General features: G+C 56.8%; 1 protein-coding gene across 11 annotated transcripts in view; it reads right to left on the reverse strand.

Moving 5' to 3' along the window:
* The window catches only part of DNAH1 (dynein axonemal heavy chain 1), a 78006-nt gene that overhangs the window by 24136 nt on the left and 30483 nt on the right, over positions 1-23387 (reverse strand). For all 11 annotated transcript variants that reach the window (XR_011526940.1, XR_011526939.1, XM_070575064.1 and 8 more), the window contains 30 exons: positions 23104-23329; positions 22437-22556; positions 21887-21969; positions 20602-20743; positions 19965-20120; positions 19350-19548; positions 19017-19270; positions 18218-18430; positions 16511-16675; positions 15894-16015; positions 15630-15735; positions 14870-15049; positions 14068-14208; positions 13289-13452; positions 12941-13054; positions 11988-12176; positions 11597-11702; positions 10764-10877; positions 10172-10321; positions 8471-8557; positions 8171-8357; positions 5234-5325; positions 4882-5036; positions 3571-3748; positions 2495-2689; positions 2286-2405; positions 1872-2030; positions 1607-1714; positions 369-509; positions 62-222 (listed from right to left, as the gene is read on the reverse strand). Coding sequence is in view for 9 of the 11 variants with exons in the window: in XM_070575064.1 (XP_070431165.1) it covers positions 62-222; positions 369-509; positions 1607-1714; positions 1872-2030; positions 2286-2405; positions 2495-2689; positions 3571-3748; positions 4882-5036; positions 5234-5325; positions 8171-8357; positions 8471-8557; positions 10172-10321; positions 10764-10877; positions 11597-11702; positions 11988-12176; positions 12941-13054; positions 13289-13452; positions 14068-14208; positions 14870-15049; positions 15630-15735; positions 15894-16015; positions 16511-16675; positions 18218-18430; positions 19017-19270; positions 19350-19548; positions 19965-20120; positions 20602-20743; positions 21887-21969; positions 22437-22556; positions 23104-23329 (4527 nt within the window). In the remaining 2 variants the exon portion in view is untranslated. The remainder of the gene's footprint in view (positions 1-61; positions 223-368; positions 510-1606; positions 1715-1871; positions 2031-2285; positions 2406-2494; positions 2690-3570; positions 3749-4881; positions 5037-5233; positions 5326-8170; positions 8358-8470; positions 8558-10171; positions 10322-10763; positions 10878-11596; positions 11703-11987; positions 12177-12940; positions 13055-13288; positions 13453-14067; positions 14209-14869; positions 15050-15629; positions 15736-15893; positions 16016-16510; positions 16676-18217; positions 18431-19016; positions 19271-19349; positions 19549-19964; positions 20121-20601; positions 20744-21886; positions 21970-22436; positions 22557-23103; positions 23330-23387) is intronic.

The raw sequence follows: 23387 nt of genomic DNA on the forward strand, positions 1-23387 counted from the left end.
GCACTTGGTTCAGCCAGACTAGGGAGACACTGGGGCCTGGAAAGGAGTGAGGGGTGCCTGCCTCTTGTCCAGCTTGCTGTCGATGAGGTCCTGGGTTTGGTTGGCCGAGGTGCGGGCTGAGAAGGAGAGGAAGTGGCTAATGTACTCCAGTGGCAGGTTCTTGAGGAGCTTGTCGGAGATGGTGAGGGTCTTCCCCGTGCCCGTTGGCCCGATGCATAGCACCTGGAAGAGGAGAGATCACGTGGGCTGAGTGCTCTCACAGGGCCAGGCGCACAGTAGGAGATGCCACCCTGTCAATGTGGGAGACCAGCTACCCCCTTGACCTGGGCCTTGGTGTGGGGTGAGGCAGAACGTGATGAGGCACTCACAGGTTTGTGGTTGGTGAGTAGCATGCCCAACAGGTAGGACATCTGCACGGTGTCCATGGTAGGCACGATAATGTTACAATAGCTGGTGTCTGGCACCATGGTGAATGAAGCCGAGGAATCCATCCATTTTACCCAGGCAACCTGGAACCATAGGTGGCTCAAGGGTGGGCCTGGAACCCCTTGCCACCCAAACCCTTGCCAAGTGCACCAGGAGGGAAAGTTGCTGCACTGCCAGGGCCCAGGTGAGGGGCTGCTTCTGACAGAAATAAGAAGCACCATGCCCCCTCTCCACACAGGGTGGGGGACTTCCAGAACAAACCACCAGAAATGGATGACTCTGCACACCGCTACCCAGGTTGAGGCTTCCCTGCATGCAGCTGCCTCCAGTGGGGGCTCCCTAGGGACTGCTAGTCCCTGGGTCTCCGTAGGAAGGAGGTCCTCTGGGAATTGGACAAGCCAGAATGCAAAGGTCTTTGCTGTTTAGGGTGTGGGGGCCAGAACCATGGGTGCTGGCATCACCCGGACGCTGAGAGGTCACCTGGCCTTGTCTCTCCCACCATCCCTTCACCCACAGCCATAATCCAACTTACAGATCTTCCTTGATTGGGGGGCTTACTATGATCAAACCAACATGTCCCACTGGGGACAGTTTTGACCGTTAGACTCAAATTTGCCCTGTGAGATCCCCAGCAGGACCCTGCATGGTGACCATCCCTGTGGAGGCCTCTCTGTCCCCTCCTCCTCCTGGGCTAGAGTCCTGATCCTTGAATGAGGGTAGACTTGTGGAGCCCTCGCTGGCTGATAGGAGGGATGGGGACACTGAGGCAGGCTACGTGGGCTGTTCCCCAGACCTTGGGGAGCACAGCCCCTGGGTAAAAGGGGCTTTTAAGTAGAAACAAGCTGGTTCATCCCTGGGCTCAGCATCAACACGGAAGAAGTAGTGCATTTGGTTGGGAAGGAAGGCACTCTGACATCTCCAAGTCCAAGGTTCAAGTCCAGCTCTGCCACTGACTAGCTGGGTGTGACTGTTCGGAGCCTCAATCTCCTTGTCTAAAAATGGGCTAATAATAACCACCCTGTGGGTCTGTGAGGATTCATAAGAAGATGCAAATAACCCCAGCCCCATACCTATAGCCATCAATATGGCCCCCTCTCTATAGTCATTATTCATCGAGGAGGACAGTCACCACCCCGTGGGGACCTCCCATCCTGTTTCCTCAGGGCGGGCCTACAGTCACCTGTTTGTCCTCCTCCTCCTCGTCCTCATCGTCATTGGTGCTGCTGATGCCAGCATCCTCCAGCCTGTAATCGAACACCAGCCCCTCCTCTGGGAAGGGCATGGTCACCTGCGAGGGACCAGGAGGAAAAGAGGCTGGAAGGCCAAGTAGTTTGTGTGGCTACTTGTCCATGGGGGCCTGGGCCCAGGGGATGGCCCCAGAACCCCAGCATTCAGCACACACATCCCAGACCGGGGAGCCCAGCCCGGAGGCTGCCACCTCTCACGTTTTCTATCATCATCTTGATCCTGAGCCAGTAGCTGAAGCCGATGCGGCTGACGCTGTCCCCTGTGGCGCCCACACTCCAGATCAGGGAGAAGATGAACCAGGGCTCGATCAGCTCTGGGATGCGACTCAGCTTTTCGGAGGGTATTTTCTTGAGGCCCTAGGGACAAAGGAGACAGCATCAGGCTAAGGCAGGAACAGTACTGAGCAGCTTGAGGAAGCCAGGGGATGGAGGGCATCCTCCATCAGTTTTGTGTCTGCAGTAGACTGGATGGGGTGGTCCTGCGACCCAGGTGAGCAATCCGATTCTCTCTTCCAGGAACTGGACTTGGGATTGAGGGCCCTCAGATGGCCCAGGCAAGGAGAGCAGTGGGCAGGAGGGAGCAGGCACCCAGGCCACTGCTCAGAGCCGTACCTCTTTCGGCAGAAAGGGCTTGAAGAAGCAGTCCAGCAGCTTGAGAAGACTCATGGTCAGGTTGCTATTGGTTGATGTGATCACCTCCTTCACCGAGGACCGGATGAAATTGATGGAGTCCTGCACGGGATGGGCACTCAGCTCTTGTGGCTGGTGGCCACAGCATCCTGCTGCTCGACCTGGGCTGGGCGCACCGTGGCCTCACTTACCTCCAGGAAGCTGACAAAGAGGGCCTTGAACTTCTCCTCATAGGGCTTGAGTAAGGCAGGGAGCCTCCTCAGCCAGCATTCAACAAAGGGCATAAGCCCCAGGATGCTGGGCTCTAAGTACACCATGCCACAACGGGACACTGTGGCTGGTGAGGCCACTGCCAGGTCCTGCACCTCGAACATCATGGTCATTGCCTGGTGCCAAGATGAACTCTATGAGTGGGCCAGCCGCCAGCCCCCAAGGCCAAGAAAAGGCCTGCAGGGCCATGGGGAGGGGCTGCCCATCCTGGAACTAGGGGCAGGCTATGGGGCAGGCTGTGGGCCAGGAGCAATGCTGGGGTGGGGGCAACCCAGGAACCCCTTGGCCCTCAACTGATAATATCGCCCTCCCTGGAGCCTGAGGAGGAGCCAAAATCAGATTTCTGGGAGCTCTCTGGCCAGTTTGGGGTCAGGGCATTTGGGGGTCCCCAGAGCCCTAGGGAAATCTGATGGGAGCCGTGTGCTCTGTTCCAGAGCCCCACACCTGTCTACATGGACACAGGTTCACACTGACCTCCAGGTGTTCTCAGAAGGACTCAAGAGATCAGCTCAGTGTAGACACTGTGAATTGCTCTAATGCCCAGGAGATACCCCTCCTTCTCTAAGAGCTGCCCCTCACACAAGGCGGGTGTCCCTGTGGCCAGGTCTGTACTACCTGTCCCCCAGACTCCAGGCACAATGCCAGGACACCTGACCCAGACTGGGCCCACATGGCTGCAAGTGGGCCTGGGAGATACAAGGAAGCATCAACTGGGGAGCAGTGGGGTGGTCATCCTGGCCCTGGGCTCAGAGCATCACAGAAATTGCGTCCACTGAAAGGGCAGCACTGAGCAGCTGTGCAGGACGTGACTGAGGTGTGGGAGCTCAGGGACAGGGAGGGGCACTGGGAGCTGGCTCCTGGGTCATTGTGACTGACTGAGATGCAGCTGTGGCCCTCAGTGGAAGGGGTGGAGGGGGATGAGGCTGGCCAGCATGGTGTGGCCTTTGGGCCCACCCAGCAGCAGAGGAGAGCGGAGTGAATGGCCAGGTAGATGCACCTCTGTGAGCTTGATGATCTCCCCAGAGCTGAGGCACAGCTTCTTATTGTCGTCCAGCACTGTGTTCATGTTCTCAATCCAGACAGCGTCCACTGGCCCATCAAACATGTACCACTTCTTGTTGGTGTCAGAGGCAATGGCTCCCGCCCGGATGAGGGAGGAGAAAATTCCATCTGTCCTGCAGCCACCAGGGAGGGGAGGGTTGCAGGCGCCAGAGAGGCAAGGCAGCAAGCACAGCTGGCTCCCAGGGAAACCTGGTCATCAGGCTGGCCCTGCTTTGCTTTTTTTAACCTCCTTCAATATCTTCATTCATTTGAAAATTATAATAGGAAAAATGAGACTTTTTGGTGTAATGAAAATGTGTGCTTATATTCCCTCCCTGCTGATTCTCCACTAAAGTTATATTAAAGGAAGATAAAAGGCAATATTCCAAAAAGAAAAAGGAAGTAGGGGAGGAGGCAACAGGAGAAATGGAGGTCCAGCCAGTTCTGGGGAGAGAGAGATGGAGAGGGGTAAAAGACCTATCAGAGCAAGCGGGAGCTACACCTAGTTCCTGCCACAGAAGCCAGGAAGGCTCAGACTTCAGAGGCACAAATGCCAGGGAAGGCGGTGGAGAGGGCACATTTTTCTGATATGATCCCCAGACCCACCACCTACTGATGCAGGAGCCCAGAGTGAGTATGGATGGGACCCTTCAGCAGAAATGGGGGAGGCAGGACAGGCCCACATTCAGAAAGACAAGTGACTCCCCGGCTTCAGTGCCTGTCCCCCACTGGGTTCCTAGAACACTGGAGCCAAGCAGACACCCTCACTAGAGACTGGAGACTTCTTCTCTGGAGAAACAGAATCGCCCCAGAGAAAACCCCTCAGGTGCTGACTTGTGGAGGGTCTCCACCCAGCTGCCCTTCTCCCAGCTCAGTGCACTTCCCCTAACATGAATGCCTCAGCCTGGGAGCAGAGGCCCTGAGAGGGCCCCCCAGCCTGTCTGGGGTTAGGACAGCAGTCAACATGCACCGAGCACTTGGTGTGTGCCACATTGTCCAGGCCTCTCCATGAACTAAGCTCATTTTCTCCTGACCACAATAATGGTGCCATCATTATCCCCGCTTTGTGGATGAGGGGACCAAGGCCCAGAGGGTGAGGAAGCTCACCCAGGAAGAGAGGTGGTGAGTAAAGTCCCAAGCATTTGAGCTCCAGAACCTGGACTCCCGACCTTCCACTGGGCTAGGGGCAGGAGATGGGGTGCATGGCCCACAGCGTCCAGGGATCTGGGATCAGGGAGGTCACTAAAGAGAGGCAGGGGCCACTCACCACTCATGGGTGAGCAGGTCAAACTCCCCATACAGTTGACCCATCGTTATGGACTTGGGGTTGAGCACGTAGTAGTTGACCGCCTCGTACATGCCGCCACTGATAGATGGCTGCCCTTTCAGCGAGGTCATGGCAGCTGCCAGGACTCTGTAACACTGGGAAGACAGGCCGCTCATGAGTGAGCCTCCAGGCTCCCCAGAGAGTAGGGTTTGAGGGGGCAGCAGGTCACAGGGGGCAGGAGGAGTATTTTAGAGGCCAAGGAGGTACTAATGGGGGCCAAGACTCCTGTTAAGATGGCACTGCCCTCAGGCCCATGTCCGGGCACTGGGCTGCCTGCCATGGCTCCACTTACGTTACTCTTGCCAGAGCCTGTGGGTCCGACGAGCATGAGGCCGTGCCGCACCACTGTGGTCTCGTAGAGCTGGATGCACTTGGTCAGGAAGCCTGGGGGGACATGGCAGAGGAGCCCAGGGGTCAGAGCACAGGCTTGGATCCTGCCTTCACCACTAGCTTGCCACTAGCTTGCTATGACCTCGGGTGGGTCACCTCACTCCCAGAGCCTCCATTTCCTCATCTGTGAAATGAGGACGGCAGCAGTCCTCATAGGTAGAGGCAAGTGAAGCCCTAAGCACAAAGCCTGGCACAGAGTAGGAACTCTCTGTAATGCCAGCCACTATTTCCACACGACTATTACTCCCTAACATCCCTTGGTCAGGTGGCAGCCAGCATGGCCTGCACAATATTAGCCGTCACAGGCCCCAGAATCAACTTCAGCTGCAAAGCTACTGCCCAGCCTGCTGAGAGCATTGCCCCAAGTAAGTGCTGGCCAGTACAAGGCAAAATGCCAGGGACAAAATCTGAGGGTCACTCAGGTGTTTTGACTGACCAAGACCAGAGCTGCAGGGCCAGCTGCCAGCTGCAGGCAGAAGGCCAGACCGACATGGGCAGGGAATGACAGCATCACTTTGGCCCAAGAGTGGTGGTGGTGGGGTGGGGCTATGGCACTGCAGGTCTGGGGGTCCCTGCCAAAGGGACAAGGTCCAATGATTCAGCAATGGCGCACCTGACCCAAGGGCATGAGGGAGAGATTGGGGCTTCATTCAACAGGCCTTCTGGGGCCTAGGGGATAGGAGATGGCGTTAGAGCCACATTTGGAATGAAGAACAATAGAGGCCGGGGGACAGGCCTTGCAGCATGAGCATATCTGAAGAGGGCCCCTCATGGCCAGGGTGGCTGGTGCGACTTCCTGGAGGAGCATCTCTCTACCACGCAAAGGACCCCTGAGAGAGTCTGGGAAGAGAGAGGAGGGCAGCTGGGCGGGGACTGGAGGGACAAGAGCTCAGGCTGCATGGCCCCGTGGTAGCAGGGCTGAGACCTCCACCTTCTCTCAGGGAAGACGGTTGGGGTCAGAGAGACCATTTGCGGGTGGCGTCCCCAAGAGCCCTTCCAGCCACATGGTGGCCTTTGTGACAAGCCAGTTTGGGAACAGCCTAAACATTCCTCAGCACAGTGATGCCAGGCTTGTCGCTCTATAGAGTGTGAGCAAGGCCTGCGGGTAGGAGCTTTGCTTGTGGATGGAGCCCTCATTCCAAAAGAAGGGAGTATTGGCTGAGGTGAGGTGGGAGGAGGTGTAGACAGGCCACAGCCTATTATCTTCCCCCAATTCTGGCATCCAGGCCCATTCCCACCCCAAGCAGAGGAGAGACTCTGTCAGGGAGGAGCAAGGCCCAAGAGAGGCCCAAGGCTGTGCCTGCTCCTCGCAGGAGGAGGAGGGGCCACAGCAAGAGGTCTGGGGGAGGCGACTTTGCCACTGTGAAATAACAAGAAATATACATTGTTCCCTGCCCCCAGTTCCTGACACAGAGCTCCTCAAACTTGTAAACAGAGGTGCTAGGAGACTCTTCTTTCCTAATATCTGGTCTCTGACTCTGGCTCCTGACCCAGAGCTCCTAGACCTTTGCAGTTTCCTGAGCCAGGAGTGTTGTTAGTTGTAAGAAGGTGACTCTTGATGGTGGGCTCCTTGGAAGGGACTGGTCACCAGAAAGACCAAGCCATGATTAGAAGTTTGGAATTTTCAGGCCCACCCCCCATTCTCCAGAGAGAGGAGAGGGCTGCAAGTGGAGCTAGTAATCCATCATGCCTACAAGGTGAAACCTCCATAAAAATCCCCAAACTGCGGGGTTTAGGGAGCTTGCAGGTTGTGGACACCCATGTGCTGGGAGGGTGATGCACCCCAACTCCAAGGGGACAGACCTGGCCGTATGTATCTCTTCATCTGGCTGTTCATCTGTATCCCTTATCATATCCTTTATTATATAATAAACCAGTAAATGGAAGTATAGCCAGCCCTGGTGGTCTAGTGGTTAAGATTTGACACTCTCACTACCATAATCAGGGAACCACACCACCCCTCTGTCAGTTGTTATACTGTGGTGGCTGTGTGTTGCTGTGATGCTGAAAGCTATGGCACTGGTATCTCAGATACGAGCAGGGTCACCCATGGTGGGCAGGTTTCAGCACAGCTTCCAACTAAGACGGACTAGGAAGAAGGACCTGGCCACTCACTTCCCAAAAAATTGGCCATGAAAACACTATGAATAGCAGCAGAGAATTGTCTGATATAGCGCCAGAAGGTGAGAGGATGGCACAGAAAGACTGGGCAGGGCTCTGCTCTGCTGTACATAGGGGAGCTAGGAGACAGAATCCACTTGATGGCACTAACAAGAAGAAAATGTAAGTAAGTGTTTCCCTGAGTTCTGTGAGCTGTTCTAGCAAATGATCAAACCTGAGGAGGGGGTCATGGGAACCTCTGTAGCCAAGTCGGACAGAAGTTATGGGTAACCTGGGGACCCATTACTAGCAACTGGCGTCTGAAGTGGGGGTAGTCTTGTGGGACTGAGCTCTTAACCTGTGGGGTTTGTACTAACTCCAATTAGTGTTAGAATTGAACCGAATTTTAGGACACTCAGCTGGTCAGGGAATTGGTCAGTGGAGGGAAAAACCAACACATCAGATGTCAGAAGTGCTGTGGTTGTGAGAATGAAAGAGAAACAGTTTTTCCTAGACACCCATCACCCAAAGTGTTCCAGTGGAGACAGAGCTGGGGCACCTGCCCACCCCGTGGACTGCTTGGCAGAGAGCCTCGGCCCATAGCACACTTGGCCAGATGTGAGGGAGCCTGAGACTGGACTGCCCTGTCTCTGTTCCCCTGCCCTGGACCCCAGGGCGGCCGGAGCCAGCCCCTCCTTGGATACTCACAGGACTGTGGGGGGAGGGGCCAGGAGCTCACCGTCCACATCCTTGAGGTTGTTCTTCTCACAGGCCTTGCGGATGGCCTTGTCCAGGATGCCGTAGTCAGTTTCCTCCTCCTTGATGGTGGGGAACAGGTCGGATACAATCCCAGAGAAGAGCTTTAGGTCCTCCTGCAGGAACTTGGGCACGTTCACATCACGGATGGCCCGGAGGCAGATCAGCTCCTGCAGCAGTGGCCAGTGGAGCCTTCAGGGTGGCCCTGGCCAGATGCCCCTCTAGCTGCTCAGGGGCCCTCCTGGAGTCCTGCTCCCCGGGCACCCATCTGGATGGAGCTCACCTCATTCATGCTTGGGTTTTCTCGCTTGAGGTTCCCAGCAGCCGAGATCACAGTCTTCACAGCTCTCATCCCAAAGTCATAGTGATCCTGTCACCGCCGTACAGAAGGAGGGTGGGTGGGCACTGTCCCTCTCAGGGCTTCTATCTGGAACACTCTGCCTCCCACCTGGTACCTGCCCATCACTCAGCTTGCAGCTGAAATGTCATTTCCCCTGCAGGCCATCTGCGACCACCCACACACCCTAGCCTGGGCCGGATACCCTCCTTTGGGCTCCTCTGGCACCCTCCATTTCACCATCCCAGTGGTGGTGAGGCTGAGGGTGAGGACTCTGCCTGGGTCACAGTGAAATCCCAGCACAGTCCTAGCCTGGTGCCAAGGGCAGGGAGACACTTGAGTTTTGTTCAAAAAGTGAATGAAGGGGGCCAGCCCTAGTGGCCTAGTGGTTAAGTTCACTGTGCTCTGCTTTAGCGGCCCGGGTTTAGTTCCCGGGCGCAGACCTACACCACTTGTCTGTCGGTGGCCATGCTGTGGCGGTGGCTCACATACAAAATAGAGGAAGATTGGCAACAGATGTTAGCTCTGGGTGAAACTTCCTCAGCAAAAAAAAAAGTGAACGAAGGAGTTTCCCATCTGTGCCACAAACGGGTTGGCCTCAATGGCCTTTGAGCTTCCCTCTAACAGTCTTGTAACATCTCTTCAGAACCACCTTTCAGCCATACCACTGTGGCTTTTCCCACTTTTGCTGCTGGTTCTGTTACTCTCCATTATCTAGCTGGTGTGTTGGAAATAGTTAAATTTCTCATTTTGCCCCATGGTGCCAGACCATGAGAGCTATATCTGGACCTGACCCATAGACCAGCACATTTCCCAGAAATCTTGAACTTGGAACTGGATGAAGAGACTGGGCTTGGCTTCAGGTCATGCCATTTGGGAAGGGTTAAGTGCATTTCCAGAACCTTGTGGGGATAGTTGCTCTGGTCGGGGGAGCATTTTTGATAGTGGATGGTTAGAAAGAAGGGTATGTGGAAGTGCTGGCACCTAGGGTTTTTCCCAGTAACAGACCGCATCTGCTCTAGCCCATGGGTTTCGGTGGGTCCCATCTGCCCAAAGGCAGCATGGTTCCCCCTGGCCACAGTGATTGGTGTTCATGCATGAGCAGGTCACCCAGAGAGGGGCTGTTAGGATGACACCAAGGACTTTTTCAGGAACTATTAGGAAAGAGAAACTAAGCTGTTAGCATGTAAGCCCAGAGCTGGGGCTCATCTCTGCCACTGCAAAGGGAGAGCTTGCCTGAAAATGGACCAACAGAAAAGCTCACCCACCAGTGCTGGCGCCTGGACCAAGAGCATCTACCCCAGAACCTGGGCTCAGTACACTGAGCGGGGGCCCATGGTGTTGGGAGGGTTGAGTGGGGGCCCTGGCTGTCCTGCTCTGGTCTCATGAGACCCAGGTTCACTTGATCCTTAGCCCTGGGTTGTGTGGCTCTTGGTCTCCTAATGGTTGACCATCCCTTGCATCTGAACTAGCCCAGGTAGGCTCCTGCTCCAGCTCCCTGTGCACTGCATGAGCCTGACCAGGCTCATAGCTGCTTAGGCCTTCAGTGTCCTCAGCTGAGAAATGGGGATGTAATCCTATCTCATGGGATGACTGGGGGCAGGCAGCGGCTCTCAGACCCTGGCACCCGGTCAGACAGGACCTCACCTGGGAGCTGAGCTGCTCAGAGGAGAGCTTGAAGGTGGTTGTGATCTTCTTGGCCAGCACATTGGCCTCATTGAAGCCAAAGGAGTAGAGGGAGATCTCAGCGATCATGGCGTAATCTGGAACCATCATGGCCACGGGCCGGAAGAGCGCCTGGCACACAGTGCACATGTGAACAGAGAAGCAGACTTCCACTCCCAGAGCACCACTCGCTCTCTGGATTGTCTGGTTCTCAGAGGGGAGCTTCACTGCCCTCTTCCCCAACTGATGCTTGCTTGGATTCCCCTCTGCACCACACCTGCCAGAGCTGTGACTTGCACCACTCTGCTCATTAGAAGCCAGTCCTTTGTGTTGACCTAAACCTATCCCCTGACTTCTCCCAAGCCCTGAGGACAAGCCTGGGGCCTCCTCTCCGTGGCTGGGGTGGACCTCAGGACCCCTGGGCAGAAGGGCTGTCATGAGGAATCACAGTCACTGATGTCTAGCAGCTGTGTGTCCTTGCACAAGTGCTTTAACATCTCTGAGCCCAGGCCACAGCTCCAGTGCTTCCAAGTACCCTGGGAAGCCTCCTGGGTCTCCCTGGGCTTGAACTCACCTTCAGGTTATCAGGGAGCTCAGTGCGGCCGGCGTATCCCGGGTTCATGGTGATAAACACAGCGCAGGATGGCACGAGTGGGATCTCGACCCCCTCAAACATGAAGCGTTCCACCTGCGGGAAAGGGGCTGACTCACCTGCCACTTCCTGCATGGGCCCCTCATCCCCTGTTGACATCCCTGTCCTGGCTATAGCTGGTCAGCCCAACTAGACCCCTGATCGTGGGTTGACTCCTTTCTCAGCATCTGGCCTAAAACCTCTGATCCCAGTGGCTCCTCATGGCCTCCCAGGTCCTGGCTCCCTGAGGTCTTCATGTAGCCCCTGCTTTCCACTCCTTCCACCCTGAACTCCTGACACTGATTCTCCCTGAACTTGGGCAAGCTCAGCTCTGATGAGGACCCAGGCCACTGGGGTGGGATTGGGTCACCTGCCGGCCTCCCAGCAGGTCCCCAGAAGAAGACCTCTGGCCTCTCTGAACAAGGCTAAAGGAAGAACAAATGGCTGGGGCTTTCCATAAGGGTCAGGATGTAGAGAGGGACCACTTCATCCACTGCAGCTTGGCCTGCAAGCTGCTTCAGAGTAGGGTAAAGATGTGGGGCTCCCTAACTGGCTACAAAAGCCCCCTCAGCAACAGCTCTGCAAAGAGGGAGGGCGGAAGTACCCAGTCCCTTGTGAGATGAGAGAGGCCGGGCTCAGGACAGGCCTGAGTGCCTGGCTTCTCACCCCACTAGTGTGGGGAGTTGCTTGGCGGCATGGGCGTGGTGGGTATAGTTGAAGCGATGAGTGGGTGACTTGGGGGCAGTGTGAAGGGGGTGGCACCCCCGGAGGCTCACCCGCTGTTGCTGTGCCTTCTGGATGGTGGTGATCTGCTGCGCCACCACAGACAGCACCTCAATATCGATGCGATTGAACTCATCAAAGCAGGCCCAGGCCCCAGCACTAAGTGAGGTGAGACGGTTTGGGGGGATATGAGTTCAAAGCCCACCTGGCACCTCCAAGGGCCCCCTGTGACTCTGCTGGGGAGGAAGCCCTCACTGGCGATCTCCATCAGCTCAGCCACAATCCCACTGCCCACCACTCCACCCCAGCGCCCACCAGGGGCCAAGCCTTCAACTCCTGTTATCTCCTTCCGTCCCCTCCATCACCCTGTGAGGCTTCAGGCAGTGTCCCTGGAGAGTTCAGCCTTCCTGCCCTGTCCTGTGCCACCCACATGCCCAGCCTCACCTGGCCAGGCCCTTGAAGAACTTGCCCATAGCCATAAAGTCGAGCTGGTCAGAGCAGTTGAACACAACTGTCTGGATGGCCAAGGCTTTGCCCAGGTCTTTGGTGGTCTCAGTTTTCCCTGTGCCGGCTGGGCCAGCTGGGGCACCCCCAAACTTGAGGTGCAGGGCCCCGGTCAGGGTCAGGTAGCACCTGTAGGAGTGAGAGGTGGTGGGCATGGACCACGCACTGTCCTTGGGATTCCCACAGACACGGAGAGAGAGCCTCCCCTCTTGGGCCCCGTGGACAGGCGGCTCTTGCCTTTCCCTCCTCTCAGGGCCCAAGGTGTGCCCAGCCTTGGCTGCTGGGGTCAGCATTACAGCCCTTGGCCACTTGCCCCGTGCTTCCCCCACCCCGCCTCGTGGTCCTGTAGAGCCTTGCTCAGGGACCCGCTGGGATGGCCGGCCTGTGGTCACACTTCATTTCCCTTACTCAAAACCCAATTTGAAAATCCAGCTGCTACTAAATGGCCAGAGGAAGTGATTAATTGCTTTAGAAGAGAATTGTTCACTTTATAGAGGGACTTGTCCATTATTTCTCTCAAGATGAATCCTCTGGCACGTTGAAAGGAGCTCTGACTGATAAAAAATAGTAAAGCTCACACCATTAGATGCTTACTGAGTGCCACACGTGTGCTTAGAGCTGTATCCATCAGCTCATGGAATTCTCATAACCACCCTGGAGAAACTGCAGAGGAAACTGAGACACAGAGGGGTTGAGTCACCTACCCAAGGTTGCTCAGCCTGTGATGGGCAGAGCCAGTTTTGGACCCGAAGCCCGAGCTCCTAACCCTGCACTGCTTTGATGGCCTGGCTCATTGTGGACTGACTGCGCCTTGTGGTACCCAGACTCCTGAGCCGGTCAGAGCCGGAGGGAGGATCCCAGTGTGGGAGGGCGTGTGGGAGGGGGACCCTCACCTGTCAGTGAGGGGTGTGATCACCAGCCTCCCGCTGTTGCCTAGGTACTCGTAGCCATAGATGAACTCGGCATTCACGGCCCGGATGTACAGGTTGTTATTCGTCCAGTAGTACCTGGCATTGCAGGGAGATGTGTTCCTGGGCAATGGGGACCACAGGCCACTAGCAGGGTATGTGGTTAAGCAGGGGCAGTTCTTTTGGGGAATGAGGCCATCAGGCATTCCTGCCCATCTTGTCCTAGAGCCTCGAGGGCAAGCCTGTTGTTGACTGACTCTCCACCCTCCCCTGGTTCCTCCTATGGCTGCTCTGGCCCTGGCGGTGGCCAGGCCAGGGCCCCTTCCTCCTCACCTCAGCTGTGAGATCCATTCGAAGTCATTCACACTGACCACGTTCTCCTGTATCAGCTTGCTCACCACATCCTTGGCATGGACCTCAATGACGATTAGTGCTGACAGCACGGCCCGGTGCATGCGGGACAGCTTCCCTCGCACCAGGGCTACGAGGTCACTGAGCTGTAGGAGTGGGGGACACTGTTGGGCACAGCCACTCTGTGGATAGGCTCTCCCTCCCTTGCACAGAGGGTGGGCTTCTGCCAGGACAACCCGTCTATACTGGGGATTTCTGACAGTCTGGGATGGGAAGGGTACAGAGACCAGGCAGGGGGAGGCCAGGCAAGGCATTGGTCACATGAGAGATCTGGCAGGAAGTAACTAAAAACGAAGGCACATGCATGGCATCTGCCTCCATGGAGTGTATGGTGCCATCTGAGCCTTCAAGGACAGGTGGAGGAGCCCAGTGAGGAGCTCAAGGAAGGAGTGTGGTGAGGAGGCGGCACACAGAGCAAGGATGGCCTGTAGGACAGTGCAGGAAGGCCTCAGCTATGTGGCTCCCTCACTGACCATCAGGAGAAGGGCATTTGCCTGGCCTCAGAGCTCTCCTCAGACCCCGGTCCCTCCTGCTGGCAGCTGGTTGGGAGACACTCATTTTAGGGGTGTCTGACTTTCTGCTCTTTGGATCCAACCCCAGATGTCTCCCAGGATCAATACAGGAAAAAGCTCCTGGGGGGACTGGGCTCTCCTGGGGTGAAAGTATATGGGGGAGCAGATGGTGCCCCCCTTAACTCCCACCTGCTGGGTGAGCTGGGGGAACAGCCGGTTACTGAGATTGTTGGCTTCCAGGGCCTCTGCCACTTCCATGGTCCAGTAGGTCTGGCACCCAGCGATGGTCACCTGGCCAGGCCAGTTCAGCACCCACTGGGTCCTGAGCATCTGGGAAGATAACATGGGCAGGGCTGACCCAGGCAGCTGCCAGCCCCAATCCTGCACCCTCTTTTTCCCTTAAATGTCATCTGTGCTTTGGCCTTTTAAACTCTGGGCTAAAGTTGCTAATTCCACCTCAAAAGGAAAGAAGCCATTAAGCTCTGGGCCTCTCAGGAGTGAGCAGAGTCATCACTTCCTTTGCAGAGGAGACCTTGAAGCAGAGGGGTAGCAGCCCAGGATTGGGGAACACGTGGTCCTGGGTTCAAATCCTGACTCTGCTACCTGTGAATCACATGCCTTTGGGCAGAAAACATCTCTGATCTGACTTTGTAGGCCAGCTGCTGACTGTGGGGCGAAAGAGGTAATGTGGGTGAGGTCCAGCCCAGGGCTTGGCACACAGTGAGTGCTTGACACAGAATAACAGCAACTGATTATTGTTAGGAGCAAGTCTCATTTTGTGCAGCGTATTTTCAGATTCCTCCCTGAGCAGCCCTCAAGGATCCCCCAGAGCCCCCGGCTGACTGAGAGCAGCAGCAGTCAAGGCCGTAGCCTGAGGATGAGACAGACAGGCAGCCCAGCCACCGTGATGGAGCGGAGAGGCACTGAGGAAGGAATAAACAGAAGGATGACCAGGTGTGGAGGCTGTGCCATGCTGGGAGGTGCAGCTCACCGTGGGGTACGCCTTGATGGCCCTCTCAATGATGTCCCGCACGCTGGCCTTCATGCTGTTTTCCACCTCCCGCAGCCAGTCCTCCACATTGCTAGACGGGTAGATGGAGAAGGACAGCTGTACCTCCTCACCCTCTGCTGAGTACATATGTGTGATCTCCAGGTCCTCCTGGAACAGCAGCTGTGACAGGGCAGAACCACAGTGGGGGTTACCCAGGGAGTGTCCAGAGGCCCCGCCCCCCACAGCCCTAGAGCTGGCCCTGTCTGTGTCCTCCACCTTCAGAAGAGAGCTCTACCTCAGGGGGCCTGGGGGCCTGCCCCGCCCCAGCATCTGTCTTGGCTGGGCCTTCCCTGACTGCATGCAGGCGGATGGGTCTGTCTGTCACCTGCTGTGGCCCAGCCCACTTGCGGAAGGAGGCTAAGCCTGCCCTGTGTGTCCCCCTCCTGCACAGGCCTCTGCGGCCTCCCTTGTAGGTTAAGATGAGGACAAGAAGAGTCAGGAGCCTCTGGCCTCATGGGTTTCTCAACCAAGCCAGCACCTCAGTGTACTGGAGGGACAGAGTTCCCCTGGATGAGCTCCCCTGAGCTGGGGGTTCTGAGGCTGACCTTCCTCCCGCAGGCCCCAGGTGTGTCTCTGAGGGCCAGGAATCTCACTTGCCACCTCATGTCCTGCGAAAAGGACTTGGGGTGACAGAAGAGCTGCTCTCCCTGGGAAGGTGCCCCAGTGCTCCTGGCCCTGAGCCCCTGGCCCAGTTACCCACCCGGGCAATGTTCTCAAAGCACTTGCGCAGGTGGGGCTGCACGGCCGTGGGGTCCTTCGTCTGGGACAAGATCTCGAGTAGTTCATCGTCTGACAGGAAGTAGAATCTGCCCAGGGAAGAGGGTTGAGAGAATGGGCCAGGAAGCCTGGGTCCCAGCTGCCCCAGTACCACTGACATCCCTGCACCCCGGCCTGGCAGGGCACTCGACATGCCAGCCTTGTGGGCAGGCACTGACAGAGTGGGCACGGGCCAAGTGGTGCCCACCTGGGGAAGGCGCTCCGCTTCGTCTCCAAGTACTCGCTGAGGCCCTTCTGCACCATGTCAAGCAGCTTGTTACAGTCCCGCAGGCTGTCCAGCAGCCTCTGGTCAGAACACACATTGATCACCTGCATGGCCCAGGCCAGAGAGAAACTGGAAGTGAGTATGGTCCAACTGGGAAGCAGCGAGATGGGCTCAAAGGGCACCCACACCAACCAGAGACCCTCAGTGGGGCCTGAGGAAGGAAGAGGGGCAGGAAAATGGCCCTGAGCCAGGGGCTGCACCCATCACCCCTGTCAGTCCCACAGAAAAAAGTTGATGATCAAAAAGATGAGGGTTAAACAAAGCCAAGGAGTTAGATTTGCTACAGGACCTGTCAGGGCCTTTAAAAAGCTAATGTGGACTGTAAATCTCCAAGGAGAAAACCATCAACTCTTGTGTTTCTGAGGAGCATGTCTTAAGACTGGGGAGCCCACTCAGAGCGACATAGGCTAAGACCAAAGCCTTGGACTTGTCCTCCAGTCTTTCATATTCAGGTAGAGAAGAAACCAGGAGGCTCCCAACAATGTGATCAGTGCCCTCAGTGGTCCCAGTTGCCCCCTCCCCTCCCCGTGTGAGCTTGCCTCCCGGTTCTCATAGGCATTCTTCATGATCTTCCTCCAGATCCGCTCCATTGTCTGGTAGCGCTTGCTTTCCACAGGCAGCTGCCGGTTGATGTCCTCAGAGCTGAAGATGGGCTCCAGGTAGAGCCAGGACCGCTGACAGTTCAGCCATTCCTCTAGCACCTCCTGGGAAGGGCATAGACTTGTCGAAGTTGGGTCCTGTCCCCCACTACCTAGACATTTCACCCCAGCAGAGTGCTGGGAAGAACACTGGGCACCAGAGCCAGTGTTCATGGGGAAATGATGGCACTGTCAGACATAGTGCTCCAGGGAACAAAGAGGCTGCTTGGATGCCTGCCCTCCAGAGAAATCTCAAGTCCCTCACAGGACACTTGAGTTTCCAATAGAGCCACGGGAGCCACTCTTCCCTACGAGAGAACCACACCCAAACCAGCTAATGCTGAAGTGACGGAGGAAAAAAAACCCACTGCATGGAAAACCAAACCAGCCTCCTTGCCTGGGAAGACTTTTGGGTCTATGACCCCAGGATTCTCTGAGGTTTATTGGAATTCAAGCTTAAGATCTCTAAAATTCTCTCTGAAACATCAGTCCAAGAGTGAGACATCTTTAAAACAAGCCACTTTCCCTTTCTGCCTCCAAATTCTCCTTTCAGGATTTATCTTTTGTCTTTTCCTATCAATGCAAACTCATTCATTCACCATTCTCCTCCTCATGAGATGTGTGCTATGGCCAGCTCGGTGTCAGGCCTGTGCCAGGCCCATGTGGGCAGCAGGAGAAACAGAGGGGACCAGGATGTGGTCCCTGCCCTTGAGGAGCCACAGCCCACTAAGTGGCCAGTCCTGCCTCTGAACCACCAAGGGCCTGGCATGTGTGATGGACTCTATAAGAGGCACCAACCAAGGGCCTTGATGGGAATACCTTGCAGGCGGGTGTGGGAGAGTCTGCATGGGCTGCTTGATGCTGAGCCTTGGAGGCGATGGAACTCCAGGTGGAGGGGCCAATGTGAGCACAGGAGGGAGACTCAGGGACAATGCCGACCAGCTCAGGCATCCCTGGGTGATCCAAGGAACATACAGACAAGCCCTCCTCACTTGGCTTCCAGCATTCACTGAAGGTTTCTGAACAGCTCCCAGGAAGGCCCCAGGGAAGGGGCTGTGAGAATCACACCAGTAGGACTGACCCCAGGACAGTCCTCCAGGGTTCTGAAGACAACTTCTACCCCTGGTCTTGAGAGCCCCGAGGAGGGGCAGTCCCCAGTGCCCTGGCCCCCTCACCCTGAGCTAGCTCCAAATGAGTTGAGAATGGGAGTCTCAGGGCAGAGCTGGAGAGGGTGTTGAGGAGCCTTAGGGCCTCGTGGTGTCCAGTTCAGAAAATTCCAGGACTGGAGGTCCTAGTTGTTCCAAGCCCAGGCAGGTCTGCAGAGGTCTGCAGGCAGCTCCCAGGTGCCTCCTCAGCCGCAGCCTTAGACCAAACACTGGCCCCACCCTACGTCCTGAACTGCCTCCTCCAGTAGCTGAACCTCAGAGATGGAGAGTCACATTCTAGTCACTCTCCTCTGAATGAGGGGCCTGTCAGAGCCAGAAGCTGTGCAAACTTGGGCAAGGCACTCCACCACTTTGAGCCCCACTCAAACACCATAAAGAGCCGCCTGTGGGACAGGGTGCCATGATGGTGGAGGAGGGGCAAGGAAGGACATGGAGGGCCCACCTGGGTCAGCTTCAACTTGTTCTCCCAGGAGCTGATGCGTTGCTCGAAGGGCTTCTTGTAGGGTGAGAAGGACATGCTCTGGGTCATGACGATGTGGTCGTCAAGCAGCTGTGAGGCCTCATCTGGGCTCTTGAGGATGTAGGTGTCTGTCTCCTTATAGGGCAGCACGTTGAACAGGATGGTCGACCACTCCTTCTCCATTTTGTCCAGTGCCTGGGGTGACGATGAGTCAGGCTAGGTCCTGAGAAGGGGCTGGCCCACGTGCTATCTGACCAGCTCTGGGCAGGGAAGCAGGCTTTGCACAGCCATGACTTTCACTCAGGCCCCTCTGGCAAGTACTCTCAGCTGGTCTGGTCAACAAATCCCCCGTGAGTCCTTGTTCGAATTCAAGGCTGCCTCACTCTCATACATGTGCTGCATATGTCCAGCATGCATGTACATGCAGGTTGGGAGGCAGCTAAGGTGCTGGTTAGGAGCTCTGGTCCTAGTTCTAGCCCTTTCTGGCTAGGTCACCCAGGCCAGTTGCTGAACCTCTCTGAGCCTTAATTTACTCAGCTGTTAAGTGAGGGTAGCGCTATCAGCTCCTTCTGGGAGAGGAAGTAACTTGAGACTGGGTAGCCACAGGGATGGTGGACACTGTGCCAAACCCTTCACATCCATTATTAACTCACTTAATAGAATGCCCCTCAGCCCCTGGGCCTGGTGAATGACCCTGGGGATGGGGCCCAGTACTATCATCCTCCCATGCCATTGGGCAGGGCCTGGGTGGGGCAGGGTGAGCTTGCTGGTGGCTTCCCACCTGCTCGATGGCATACTCCTTGCCGGCCACCTCGGCCACCTTGCTGATGCTCTCGATGTGGTCCTGCAGGTTCATCTCGAGACAGCGGGCAAAGGTCAGGTTGGCCTTGGGCCTGACATTAATGTTGATCTCGTTAGACAGCACGTCCCAGTGCCGGTTCCGCATGCCGGGGTTGCGCAGCCCCTGGATCAGCGGGATGTACGGCTTGAACTCCTCGATTCGGGCCCGGATGTCTAAGGCCACGTCCTGGCAGGCTGCCGAGCAGGGCAGGAAGGTGTGAGAGGCAGCTGGCACAGGCTGGGAAGGAGGGTACGGGCTGGCTTGGCTGCCTACCTGGGATGTCCTTGAACTGCTTCACACACTTGTGCATGGTCTTGAAGGACTCGATGACATTCTTCTCCAGCTGCTCAGCGTCGATGGCTGACAGGGGGTCGTTCATCCAGCTCTCAGACCAGCGCAGCCAGTCAGAGGCTGTGGTCCAGAGGTCTAGGTAGGGCTGGAAATCCTTCACCATCCTGGAGAGCTTCTCGTACTACAAGGGCAGAAGAGCCAGGGCTTTCTTGGGGTGCTCCCCAGTCTCTCTCCATGCTGCTCCTTCTTGGGCCAGGTCCTCTCCCTGTCCTTGCTCCTGGTTGCTGTCCCTGAGCCCATTCCCCTGGACTTGGGCCTGGCCTCCCTTCTTCTTGCCCCCCACAGGCTCTGGGCTCTGAGTGGTAGAGCAAAGCCTACACTGACGCTCAGGCCTCCTGCCTGGTTCCGGCCAGCCTCCTTGCCCTGAAGGCCATGGTGGGGTGGGGGTGGGGGGTTATCTCCTCTCTGCAGCCTGCTCAGTCTGCCCCACAAATGCCAGGGCCCTGCCACCTGTTAGCTGGGTTCTGATGTGGCTGCAAAGCCATGGATCCTCCTCAAGCCCTGGGGTTGGGGACAGTGTGCCCACAGGAGGCCTACATTGGTAATGGGCAAGCCAAAGATGCGCTCGCGGTTGTTGTAGAGCATGGCCAGCTGCTGGCAGTCCTTCAGCTGCTTCTTGACCCTCCGGACCTCGTTGGCAATCTCGTGTGCTCGTGCAATCTCCACGTGGGTGGAGAAGCCAGCTACCACCAGCTGTCGGTCAAGGAGCAAGGGTTCAGAGACCTCTGGGGCCCCAGCTGCACCCATGCATCCCCACATACACCCAGGGAGCCCGGGACCCCAGGGCATTACATCTCCCAGTATTGAAGGCAGTTTCTTCTCCCGGAGCGAGCAAGTTCCTGGCCCATCACAGGCAGGCTGACCAGCCCATGGTAACACAGTAAGGTCAGAGGGAGACCCAGTGCCCTGAGCACTGTGCCCATTGCCCACTGGTGCACAGAGGACACAACAGAAGAGTTGGGGCTCTTTGCTACCCTGAATTGTTCTGGAGCTTGCTGCCCGGGTACCCCTCTGGCCTTTCAGTTCATTCTTTCAGCCATTTGTTCACTCATCCACCAATTAGTCTATCAAAGATTGCGCCTCCTGAATGCAAGAAGTGAGGCCCAGCCCGGGAGAACTGTGTGTGCGTGATGGGGCGAGTCCTCACAGAGCAGAGTCCTCAGCCCAGCCCCACCTGCAGCCCTTCCAGCTTCTCCTGGAAGTTGCTCTGGTCCATGGTCTGGATTTTGTGGAACTTCTCCTCATCTTCAAGGTGCTGCTGCCGCACCATCTCTATCTGCCCGAGGATCTTAGAAGGCCAGTTGCTGGCAGCCCATCTGGATGCAGCAGGGGTGGGATTGGGGGGAACATCACGGCTGAAATCATGGGGTAAGCAGGCCAGGCAGGGGTGCCCAGGGTGAAGGGGAGAAAGGAGGAATCCAGGTGGGAGATGGAGCCAGCCAGGGTTGGATAACTGGGAAGTAGAAGCGAGCTGTGAGGCAGCCATTGCCACCGCCAGGATGGGCCTGCCTGGCAGAGGAGCCAGTCCCTGCCCTGGGATTGTGGTCTAGGAGCTGTGGTCAGCAACCAGGGAGATGCAGATCCAATGCACCCATGGCAGTGACGGAGCAAAGGGGAAACGGTGTGGGAAATGAGAGGAGTGATGCTGAGTTCTCCTCTTAAACCCCAGGATCTCAAGGGGCTTCACTTCAGATGAGGCAAAGTGACAGCCCCTAACCTGCATTTCCTTGGTGACCAGCCAGGGCTACTAGGCCAGCTTCTTTCATATCAGACCAACTCCCTTTGCCTGGCTGACATGGGGGCTCTGTGGGATTCAGAGATTCAGCTGGCCTAGGGATGCTGACCGTGGGGGAAGCCCACCCTGAACACTAGAAGGCCCTGTAAAGGTGGTGCCTTAAGTCTCCTGGGCAGGGATCCCAGGAGATGGTGCCAACCTCTCCCAGGCCCTGACATCCTGAAGGTACCCCTAGTCTGTGAGGCAGGGTGGGCAAGGGATCTCCGGGGGCCTCAGTAAGGCAGTCCCATCCTGAGGCCATTTCCCACAAGGCTCTTGAGCTGGGTGGGGACAAGTGCTCCTCCCCAGGGACTGCCCACCAGGCTGGGCTTTGCCTTCTCTCAGTGCTCCCCAGTGCCCCAAAGGGCCTCAACCACGAACAAGAGGATCCTAGGCCCAGCTGAATACGTGTATGTCAGGCTGGTGATGAGATAGAGAATGGAGACAGGGGCAGGGGAGCAGGGTCCTTAGGCCAAGAGGCCCAAATGATTTCCTTCTGCCCCATTGGCCACCTGGCCCTGGTCCGTGTGGAGCCATGGCCTCTGGCATCTTGGCAGGGAATTTCTGGTGTGACTGCACAGCCTGTGGCCGTGGGGATATTTGAGAGCCACTGCAGCTCGGTACTTCCTCCCCCGCCTTCTCCTATCTACCACCCAGCTGGGGTGGGGACCAAGCTCCCACTCACTTGTCATTGAAGTCATCTGTACTGAGGTTGTAAAGGAATTCATCCATGACCTGGTAGTCATCCATGACCTTCACAATCCGCTCCTGAATGGACAGGTGGTGATGAGAATGCGTGTGTGCCTGGGGGTGGACCAGCCTCCCCAAAGTGATTGGGTGCTAGGGAGAGGCTGCTCTCTTCCAGAGAGGGGAGACCTGGGGTGGGGGAGGAGGCATAGGGTCAAGTCCAGCACCGGGCTCAGGGCTCCAAAGGACATGGCAACCATACCTCCAACATCCAGCCCCCAACCCATAGCTTCCACCCTCCTGACTTCCTAGACAGCACAGCTTTGAAGCTCCACCATGGATCCAGCCTTCCAACCCCCCAAGCTCCACCTGTCCTCCATGTATCTACCTCACTTCCAGCCTCCTGGCTCCTGATCTCCCAGACCCCAGGCCCCAAATAACAGCCCTGTGCCTCCCACTCCCCTGCCCCCCAGGTACCCACCTGACCTCCAGCCACCAGGCTCCTGGACCCCGGCCCCAGGCCCCCGGCCCTCATGCACCCACCTTACCTGCAGCCCCACCAGCTTCTCGGGGATGCCTTTCATCCACTCACGAAGCTCAGCCAGCTCCTCGATGCTGTTGGGCTTCTCGTAGATCTTGCGACTGATGCTGCGGAACTCCTCACAGATCTGGCAGTTGGGGGAGGGCCCTGGGGAGGCTGTTTGCCCCTCCCTTGCTTTCCCTGGGGCCTGCTCCTCTTTCTTGGTCCCCAGTGTCTCCCAACAGGTAACTGCCCCCACCCTACCACATCCTGCAGCTGGCTAACTGGAGCACTGAGGCCTTACGGTGGGGTAAGAGTGTCACCTAGCACACTTCACCCTCCCCAGCCTCCTGTCGTCAGCCAACACACGCCCGGGTCCTCTGAAGCCTGCACGTGTACACCCTCATCTCTCTGAAATGATCCATCTCAGAGTATCCTTCGTGAGGGGTTCCCAGGTCTCTACAAGTCTCAAGGAGGAGGTAGCAGCCTCCCCTTCCTGGGACCTCCCATATCAGACAGCTCCCCAGACAGGCAGGGTCAAGGCAAGGTGATTTCCAGATCCTTCCATTGGCCTGGGCATCTGCAGACACCCCTAACCCTGCCTGGGGATATCTTGCTGGTGGGCGTTCACCATGTATGCACGCACGGGTGTGTGTATGGCTGTGGTCACGGGGGCTGGGCAAGTGGGCACTTACATCGTCCACCTCCTTGTGCAAGTTCTTGGCCAGGATGTCCAGCATGGAAGTGGCCAGTGCCTTGCGCTTCTTGGACAAGCTCTGCTTGACATTGTCAACGTTGATGTAGAAGGGCCCAATGATGATGCTGCTGGGCAGCGAGCTGTCCAGGATCTCTTTCTCCTGTAGGTGGGTGAGCACCACCTCCCTCACCACCTCAGCCAATGGGCAATGCGTCTGGTAGGCTCTGCAGACAGAGGATGATGAGAGGGTGGACGTGGGTCACACAGACACACAGACACACC

Source organism: Equus przewalskii, chromosome 15 (genome assembly GCF_037783145.1).
Source record: "Equus przewalskii isolate Varuska chromosome 15, EquPr2, whole genome shotgun sequence".
NCBI lineage: Eukaryota > Metazoa > Chordata > Mammalia > Perissodactyla > Equidae > Equus > Equus przewalskii.